Below are 9,913 nucleotides of genomic sequence, written 5' to 3'. Positions count from 1 at the left end.
AAAAAAAAAAAAAAAAAAAAAAAAAAAAAAAAAAGAGACCACAAACTAAAGGAAAATACTATTTTTTAAAGATTTCATTCCTCACACTAAGGTCTTGCCATCATTAGAAGGGACTAACGGTTTTGCATCCTCTGTGACGGTTCGTACCGCCATTAAATTTCTTTCTTCTGCTTCTGCTTCTGCTTTTAACTCTTGACTTTCTCGCTTTCGGCGGCAGGAGAACAAAATGGGTATAGCAATGACGGCAGCAAGAAAAAGGAAAGAAAAGGAAATAAGCACAGCACCAGATAAAGTTTTGCCCTCAGGTTTAATAACAGCCGTAATACCAAACATAAGCATTACCGCAATGCCAGCGATGAGGACTACGTCTGTCATTACGAGTCCAAAGACAAAGAGCCAAAAAGGCGCCCTCCGGTCATAGCAGCAACACACCCATAGAATGAGTAAAATAGCAACAAGTGCCACCACTCCAATGACCACAAGAAAGATCCCCAACATTCTAAACGAGTTTCTTCTTGCGATATCCACTTCTACAGAACTGTCAGCTAAAAACTTTATGCCATAGGTTAACGCCACCGCAGCGCCAACGAAGAGAAAAATAGAACACACCGTGAGCAAAATGTTGCGCCGGGAGGTAAACAACGCCATACTTTTTTTTCCCCCTTCACTTGCAGAGTACTTCTCTTCACAGGGCCAGACGAGAGAAAAAAAAAAAGACGCAAGAGAACAGTATGAGGACAGGAAATCAAAACATCCTTTCCATTTCACCCACTACACTTAAGAAGGACACACAGACCAACATTTTCCTCTCCTCCCCACATTCACAAATGCATCCTCAGATATTTACCCAAGATTTTCACTAAAATAAATAAAAGAACTGAAAACATGGAAGTGTGCTGAGAGACCCTTTTAACACGCAATCCCATCAAAGTATTGTGGAGTGGGTTGAATGGGCCTTCAAAAACATACATTTATAGACTGTCAAAAAGAAAAAATAATAAGAGCGATAGAGAGCCAAGTAAAAAAAAAAATAACAGCATAAATAGAAAAACGTAAAGCAAACACTGTGTGTTCTCTCTTTTTTTTTTTCCTTCCCTCGTTTAACGAACACCGCTCCTCAACTTCTTTCGTTATTGTTTCTTATGTATTCTCTAATTTGCCAATATCAGAGAACTTCGATATAAAATATGTGTTTTTATAAACTCGGCAATTCACTCAGGATACTTTCAATATCTTGCTGTCGTTCACGTAATCGTCGCATTCGTCGTTCTCTTACCAAGTTGTCTTCCATAGTAACTTCACCACCCTCAACACCTGCAGTAGTAGCAAACACAGAAATATTTCCCACAGAATCATTATTATCATAACGTTTTTCCATAGTATCTTGTTTACTTTCTTCTTCTTCTTCTTTTGGCGAAAAAACATGCTGCTTCTTACTAGGTGTGGGTGTAGTGATGCCCAAAGGGGTATTGTGTTTGGCTCTGCATTCCACTGAGAGAGACTTCTTTGGTGCGTTGGATAAAATTAATTGTTGTTCCCGCACTAACCGTGAAATATCAGAAGAAGAAGTAGAAGAAGAAGATTGGGATGTTGATGCTAAGACACTGTTGTTTTGAGATTGTCTATCGTTTAGATCTTCTACTTGATTCATAAGAGACCATAGTCCTGCAGCATCATCCACATGTGATATAATGAATTTCAGTAGTAATTCACCCAATTCCTTTTTTTCCTTTTTTTGCGCAACACGCGTTAAACGTTCCTTCACATCAGAGGCACTTACTGTTATATATTGAAGGTGTTGACGATAATCTTCGATAATAGTTTGTTTATCTTTTTCTAAAGTAAATTCATTCTTAGAGTTTACCTCTTCCTTTACCTCTTCCTCCTCCTCCTGCTGCTGCTGCTGTTGTTGTTGTTGTTGTGGTTGTGGTTGCTGCCAAGAAGAAGATGACAACTGAATTCCCTCACCTTGCTCAAATTGTTCATTATTCTCTTTAGTAATAGGTCCCACGTTGGGTATTTGTACATCTACACCAGTTACACTTTCCTGGTTATGCGGATTTACTAAAACTGTATTTACACTATTTAACGATAATAGCGGTTGTGGCTCTTGTTCAGAAAGTGAGACTGGAGAAGAAACATTACCACCAGCAGCAGCAGCAGCAATAGTAATAGAATCTGATAATACTCCCACAAGACTAATCTTACGTAGTGCAGTAAACCAAACATCCAACATCTTGTCTGCATCTACGGTCATGATAAAACTCACAAACTTCTCCTTTCCAAGCTCAGAGGGTCTCTTCTGTGTGGCTGGTGTAATCACAATAGCGGGGCAGCCCATCACTTCTGTCTTCTGTACATCCGCACGATACATGTAAACAGCCCCACGACATCTATCCATTCTCTTATTCCCATCAAAGACATATAGAAGAGACCAGGCTAATACAAAATAACGCTTTGCCCATCGCTGAACAAATCCAACTACACGTGTTAATTTATATCCCATTCCACAATGTAAGACATCATCTCCCCAATTTCGTGTAAAACTTGAAAGAGGAAGAGTACCAAACCATGCTTCTTCCCATCGTAGACGATGTAGTGGAGAGGCAAAGCCTATACTATTTTCAACATCTCGTTTAATGGAAGCTGGTGTCATTTCAGAAACTAAAAGTGGTGTATTTACCTCAGAAGAGCACTGATCATCCACAATCATCAATGGCTTTTGTGAAGTTTCATCTAAACCCGTTTGTTGAGAGTTAAATAACTCATCCTTATCTGCTAAATTAGAACTATTCCACTCTTGTTCTCCTTCTTTTACTTTTCTATTACAGTTTATGCGTTCTTTTAGCTCCTGCAGCAACTCTGATTCTCGGCCAGCGTATGCAGAGAGTAAAGCAGAGATACCATTCGTTTCGTCTGAAGATTTAGTTCCACTTTCCACATCAAGGACTTCTCTTCGAAATGGTGGAGAAGAATTAGACATAAAATATACGTACACTAACTCTCTTCTTCTCCCTAAGAGGATACTCTTTTTTTTTTGTTTGTAAGTATACGAGTGCAAAAAGTCAAAAACAAAAAGAAAAAAAAGAGATATTTAAATAAACAAAAGAAATAAGAAGAAAAAAAATAACAAAAACCATTTTTGGTATACTTGTATCTACAATATATATAAATATATATATACATGCATACATTTCTGTATAAAAAAACATGTATGGTCACATTTACTTCTATGGTCAGTCGATACTTCAAAGATATAAATGTACATATATATATATATAAATAAATAAAAAAAAGAGGAAAAGAACACATCATCTACACATACACCAAAAAATGAAAACAAAAAGGAAATATATATAAAACATTTTTTTTTTTTCTTCTCTATTATCATTTTTACTCCTCTTTTTCATAGATCTCTCTATTTCATACTTTTTCTTTCTTTCTCTCTCATTCTCTTTCTCTTTTTATGTGTCATTGTGATCTTTTTTCAGTTGTAGCCGTTGCGAGAGCCTTCCAATGATCCCGCTCCAGTCTTGCTTCATGCACCTCACGTCGAAGTGCATTCATCTCTTCATCTAAGCGTGCTGTTTCCTCTCGTAGTGCCTCTTCTATAATAAACTCATCATCACAATCATCCTCAACATCACTACTAATACCCTTTGTGTAGCCAGATAAAGAGGAAGAAGGGATCATAGATGTAGACTCACGTAGTATAGTAATAAGGCGTTCCTGTTCCTCACACTTCCTACGCAACTCCACCAGTGTTGTCTCGCGTAGAAGTTTCTCCTGCTGCCGTAGAGTGATTACTTCCGCATTGAGACTCACTAACTCACGCCGCATACGTGTAAAATTCTCTTCATACTCTGAAACTAACTTTCGTAGACGATGTGTTTCTTCTCGTAGGGCCTCCATTTCACTATTCCTCTCTGAGCTTTGACGTACATCCTCCGGCATTCGCCTTGTCTTATTATTATTATTACTATCCTGCAGTTGTTGTTGTTGTTGCTGTAAATTCTGCAATTGATCGCGAATAATTTCAACATTGTGTTTTTTTCGCGATACAATAGATTTTGATTCAGCGCCAACACCATCCTCAGCCTCTATTTCTCCCACTTTAGATGATTTTTCTTGTTGTTGTTGCTCTTGCTGGTTCTTCTTTTCTTCTCCTGTTGCCATTGAGGCAAGAAACTGCTCTTGTAATAGGCGAAGTGATACCCCTGTGTGCTGCAATCCAGACTTAAATGCTTCTACTTCCATTGCAAGTTTATCTACACGATGCAAAACTTCTCTATCATCTTCTTCTGTTTGCATAGTATCCTTATATGATCTTTCCACATTTGATATCATTAGAGGATCAGTAACCACACTCGTTTCATTCTCTTTTTCTCTTGATAAAGTTTCTTTTGCTTTCTGTAATTCCATTTCCAGTGTCTTTACACGATCCTGTAAATTCGCATTTAACTTCATCAGTGCGGCATAACTGTTAAGATCATAAGGAGGTGGGGCATGCACAGAAGGTTCCATTCCACCACCACCAGCACTGTCTTTCTCTTGTTTTATTAATAAAGGTAAAGCCGTACGTTCTATCGTTCGTGCTCGTTCTTCATAATGTGCGAGTTTAGCCTCTAGTGTTTCAATTTCCTCTCTCAGGGAAGATTCACTATCTTTAGAAGATTTTAATCGACGTTGAAGGGATGCCACTTCCTCTTCACGTCGTTCATATGCATCCTTTGTGATACGCATATCATTTCGTAATTCCCTTTCACGAGATGCCTGTGCGGTGTTTTCTTCTCGAAGCTCCAATACACGTTGCTGCAGGGCATCATTTTCATTTCGTGCTGCCTGCAATTGCGCTTCTGCAAAACTCGCCGTTGTGAGTTGTTTCTGCATACGTGCCACTTCACGTTTGTAGGCTTCTGTTTCTGCTCTGGCCGTGTCGAGTTCCGCTTCTGTTATGCGGAGATCTGTTTCCCGTCGTCTACGCCACTGCCGCTCGGATTCTACGGTGGTTTCTTTTTCCCTTTCAAGACAACGTCGTAATTGCATCAACTCATGGCGTAAGTATTCCTGTTGTTGTTGTTGTTGTTGTTGTTGGGAATCTGAACTGCTGTTGTGAGAAGATGGAGAGAGGGCATTCCGTTCTAATCGTTGTAATTGTTGTTGAATACTACCAATAGCCTCATCAGTGGCACGATAGCGTCGTTGATACTCTTCAAACTGCTGCTGTAGATATCCCGAATCACCATCATTACTTTTATTGCTCTTCTCATCCTTATGGTTATTTTCCATATTATTCGTAGTAGTTAAGGATGTCGGAGTGGTCGTGTATGTACTACATCGGCGACTAAGTTCCTCAATTTTTGCATCTCTACTAGTTAAATCAGCCGATAAGGTTTCACATCTTGTTTTAGCTTCCTCTAACGCTACAGCTGTTGTGCGTATTTGATTATCCATTTCCTTCTTTTCTTTTCGCAGAGATGCAAGTTCCATTCGAAGCGTATCAATAACAGTATCACGAGATGCAATATTCTGCCGTAATTCTAATAACATCTTCGCTGGTGCTCCACGTCCAGCCGTATTGTTATTAGAATTACTAACACCACTAATACCACCACCAGCAGCAGCAGAAGCAGAAGCAGCAAAAAGGGCGAGTGAAGGAGTTACTTCCGTTCTACCACCACTATTACTATGACTATGACTACTCATATTATCTTCATTCTCAGTATTGGACCCACCCGCTACGAAACGTTTCTTTCGAACTACCGTAAGAAGTGCTTTTAGTCTCTCAATTTCTTTGGTTTTCTCTTCTAATTCCTTCTGTAAACGTGTGACTTCTTCACCTTTAAGACGAAGTGTCTTTTGTGAATGAACGTAAGTCATGCGAAGATACTGAAGTTCCTCATGCAGGGTCGCAAACCCGCGTTCTTGTAAAGAATGATAATCCTCCAACTGTTCTTCTGGTTTTTCTACAGGGGGCTTAACAGGTGAAGATATCTGCCTTTGATAACGAGCGGAATAGGGAACCTTTGGAGGACTTCTACTACCACTATTACTATTATTATGTTTATTATTATTATTATTATTATTATTATTATTATTATTATTGCCATAGTTGCCTTTACTCCTGTTCCTTTTGGACTGTGGAGAGGCTCTTCTATGTGGAAAGTCCCAATCACCTCGCAATTGTCTTCGCCACCCCATCGTATGCCCACGAGTGAGTTGAAGGTGCTCCATCGAGTGTGGATCAAACCGAAGTATTTCTTCTTTTTCTTCCTCTTCTTCTTCTTCTGTATTTCTATTTCTATTCAATGTACTTTGTAAATGACTATCGTGTTCTTCTTTTTTCTCCTTTACTTCTTCTTCTTGGGCCAACTCTATCACTGTAACCTCCGCTTCCGTAGCGGTTTTTGTGTTACGGTCAGACTCCCTCTTTCTATCATCACGTCTCCGCATATTCACACCGTGCTGTAGTCTACACAGCAAATAATGCAAAAAAAAAAAAAAACAATAAAGAAAAGGATAATAAAAAATGATCTTCTAATGACTTCTTGACACAGCGACTATCTATATAGTGAAAAAAAAAGAAGAAATGAGAGAAAAGAAGATGGAAAAGGGAATAACAAAAAAAAAAAAAACACACACACAACATATATATATATATATCATTTAAATTAGTTTATGAAGAAAAATTGAACAATGAAGAGGGAAACAAAACAGAAGGATAAATCGAACACCTCTTGAATCCAAAAAAAAAAGAAAAAAAAATTCTTTTGTTTATCGAAACATTTCACTCTCTTTTTTTTATTTCTTCCTTCCTTCCTTCTTTCAGCTTCGCAATTCTCTGAAACACAGACAGCAAAAGAAAAATAGAAAATGGAAACGCTCAAAATCGCAAGAAAAAAAAAGAGTTCAATATGCAAAAAGAGAAAAAAAGATATCGTAGCATCTCTTAATTAATTAATAAAAGAAGGACAAATACAATATTTAGTAGCAGAACCCTCCTGGAAACTCACAGCAGAAACTCATAGAAGAAAGAAGCTAAAAATATACCCTTTCTGCACACACACACACACAATAACAATAACAATAACAGCAACACGAAAAAAAAAAAAAAAAACAGAGAAACAGCGACTCTCTGTGGTGCATGCAGTACTGGATGATTACACCCAGTTCTTAGACGCAAACAAGCAAGCAAACGAAAGAAAAACACATCAAGTGAAAGAAAGAAAAAAAAAAAAACAATAAAAAAAAAGATAATTTCTCTGCTTCACTCACAGCTGCTATTACTCATACTTCTGCTTCTTCTACTGCTTCTACTTCTACTATTGCTTCTGCTTTTAACAGTAGCGGTTGCAGTACTATTATGAGAATTTAGTGTTTTATCTATATCCTGCATATCATCTTCCTTCTTTACTTCAGCTATCATATCTGGAAGCACCCCAACGGATGCCATAAGAGTCTTCTTATCCAAATCCTCCACCTCCGCTCGCCTGAGAAAACTTTCAACATCTGTACGAAATTGTGTGATATAACTCCACACCGTCGTTTCATCTAAAGTAGGATCTTCTCCATAACTCTCTAACATTTCTGAAACATCATCTTTTAGTCTCTGATGTCGTAAAGCAAGTTTTGAAACTAGAGAAAGATACTTTGAGACATGTGAAGCCATTTTTTCAGGGAATGCATCTACTACACCATCTGGAAGTGTCATGATACGTTTTTTTCTTTGATTTTCTGGTGCTTTTGACTCTTCCACGGCTCGTCGCATCTTTTGTAATGTGAAATTTAACTGAGCTACATTCCGACCAACTTCTTGTACATTTACAGTAGAAAGCTCCTCTAAAAACCTTACTTCATCTACAAATCCTAAAAGTTCTACTCCACGGTCTAGTAAAGAAACAACTAGAACCTCCAACATACTCGTTTTACCATCTACTGCTTTAACAAAGTTCATTTGATTTAAACTCTCAAGACGGAATCCAACAGCATCTGCGTGAGCGCTACCTCGATTCATAAAGTTTCCGATAGCTAACACAGCTCGAAGGGTACAAGCAAACATAGAGGTCTTATTCGTTACTATTGCTACAGCCTTCTCTATCATATCAAATCGCTCCTCTGTAAAGGATATAAGTTCTTCAGTTTCTGTAGAGGCAAGCCAAAGAGAAACACGTTCACGCACATCAATTACAGTACTACAAAGCTTATACATATACTCTTCAACATCGGTCCAGGCTATATCAGGAACATTTCGTTCAGACATAAGCACTGATTCTTCCTCAGTTGTAGGAATGACACCTAATAGTGACTCTAACGTTTCGGACGTAAGCACTGTATCATCACATTCTATCAAGGCCAAACACAAATCATTCACTGGTATTCTAAGTTTCTTAAGAGAAATAGCAATGTTTTGCCGACGTTGAATACTAAAAGCACTGCTTTTACGCGCACTCTCTCTCTTAGGCTCCTGTACTTCTCCACCAGTAGCAGCCGGCGAGACTTTCTTACGAATCTCAAACATAGCGAGTAAAAACCTCTCATCAACTATTTTCTTGATAAGGGAAGGATCAGCATGATTCCATATGCCCATTACACGAGGAAGTTTCTTCCAGAAAAACGTTTTTAACTTAGGCCCTGTATATACTGGTTTCACCGGAACAGACTTCACAACTGCTGGAACTGGTGGAGCTGGTACTTGAGAGGATATGGGTGGTGGTGGTGGTGGTGGTGCATTACCTGGAGGAGGAGGAGAAGGAATACCTTTACTATCACTACCCGGTGGTGGAGGTGGAGGTATACCTTTACCACCAGGTGGAGGAGGTGGAGGAGGTATACCTTTACCCCCTGGTGGAGGAGGAGGTGGAGGTATACCTTTACCCCCTGGTGGAGGAGGAGGTGGAGGTATACCTTTACCACCAGGTGGAGGAGGTGGAGGTGGAGGAATACCTTTACTATCACTACCCGGTGGAGGAGGAGGTGGAGGAGGTAGACCTTTACCACCAGGTGGAGGAGGTGGAGGAGGTAGACCTTTACCACCAGGTGGAGGAGGTGGAGGTGGAGGAATACCTTTACTATCACTACCCGGTGGAGGAGGAGGTGGAGGTATACTTTTACCACCAGGTGGAGGAGGTGGAGGAGGTATACCTTTACCACCAGGTGGAGGAGGTGGAGGAGGTAGATGTTGTTCTGACGGGTGGCGTGAGGGATCACTATTCAACAATTCACTCTGCTGTATATCCTCAAGTTTATCGGGTGAGGACACCAGATCATCCTCGTCTTGGTAGCGCCGTTCTTCTTCAAGTAGGAGAATAAGCGGAGGCATTCTGCGCGACAATGAACGCTCTACACTTCGTCCACGACCGCAGCTCTGACGGTACACTCCATCAGCCCGGTAGTATACACCACCCGTAGAGTACTCATCGTCATAATAACTACCAGAATAATCATGAAAGCGGTCTGGTGAGGCAAGTGGGCCAGGCCCAAGAAGAAACATCTGGCGTCGTGGGGACTGTTCAACGCGTTGCGTTATTTGTCCAATATACGCATCATCCCCTGATAGAGGATCCATTTTTTCAAAGTGTAGCAACATGAAGGAATCGCTTGGGAGGTTATTTTGTGTGGCATAATCCATATCTCGGGCACGAATGTGATGAGTCTCCTGGTGGAGAAACACCGTACTGAACGCACAGCGGGCAAGCAAGCGTACTCTCCTCGGTGGCTCTCCATGCCCTTGTAGGGGCGGTGGCAGGGGTTCGTAACGCAGCAGCGAAACGGAAAAGTCACCAAAAAGACACACCTGTGTGTTGAGTGAAAGCCGCACAGTGCCATCTTCCTCATTCTCCACCTCCTCCACCCACGCAGTGGGGTCACTAAAGACAGATGTTTTGCCCTCATACTCAACATGCAGGCCGAGTTT

At 40.1% G+C, this 9,913-nt stretch overlaps 4 protein-coding genes across 4 annotated transcripts; all 4 read right to left on the bottom strand.

Annotated features, from left to right (window-relative positions):
* Positions 1-81: 81 nt before the first annotated feature.
* TM35_000151390 (uncharacterized protein) lies at positions 82-648 on the bottom strand (the record flags this gene model as incomplete). Its single annotated transcript, XM_029025791.1, has 1 exon — positions 82-648. One exon carries the CDS (start codon positions 646-648, stop codon positions 82-84), a length of 567 nt encoding a protein of 188 aa, XP_028882774.1.
* A 547-nt stretch (positions 649-1,195) lies between these two features.
* Positions 1,196-2,983, bottom strand: TM35_000151380 (uncharacterized protein; the record flags this gene model as incomplete). Its single annotated transcript, XM_029025790.1, has 1 exon — positions 1,196-2,983. One exon carries the CDS (start codon positions 2,981-2,983, stop codon positions 1,196-1,198), a length of 1,788 nt encoding a protein of 595 aa, XP_028882773.1.
* A 488-nt stretch (positions 2,984-3,471) lies between these two features.
* On the bottom strand, positions 3,472-6,453 carry TM35_000151370 (uncharacterized protein; the record flags this gene model as incomplete). Its single annotated transcript, XM_029025789.1, has 1 exon — positions 3,472-6,453. One exon carries the CDS (start codon positions 6,451-6,453, stop codon positions 3,472-3,474), a length of 2,982 nt encoding a protein of 993 aa, XP_028882772.1.
* Positions 6,454-7,267: 814 nt separating this feature from the next.
* Positions 7,268-9,913, bottom strand: TM35_000151360 (formin; the record flags this gene model as incomplete). Its single annotated transcript, XM_029025788.1, has 1 exon — positions 7,268-9,913. A coding segment is annotated over one exon (2,646 nt), but the record flags the coding sequence as incomplete, so codon positions are not given.

This window comes from Trypanosoma theileri (assembly GCF_002087225.1).
Source record: "Trypanosoma theileri isolate Edinburgh chromosome Unknown TM35_Tth_15_V1, whole genome shotgun sequence".
Classification (NCBI taxonomy): Eukaryota; Euglenozoa; class Kinetoplastea; order Trypanosomatida; family Trypanosomatidae; genus Trypanosoma; species Trypanosoma theileri.
This window is presented reverse-complemented; position numbering and strand designations above follow the sequence as displayed.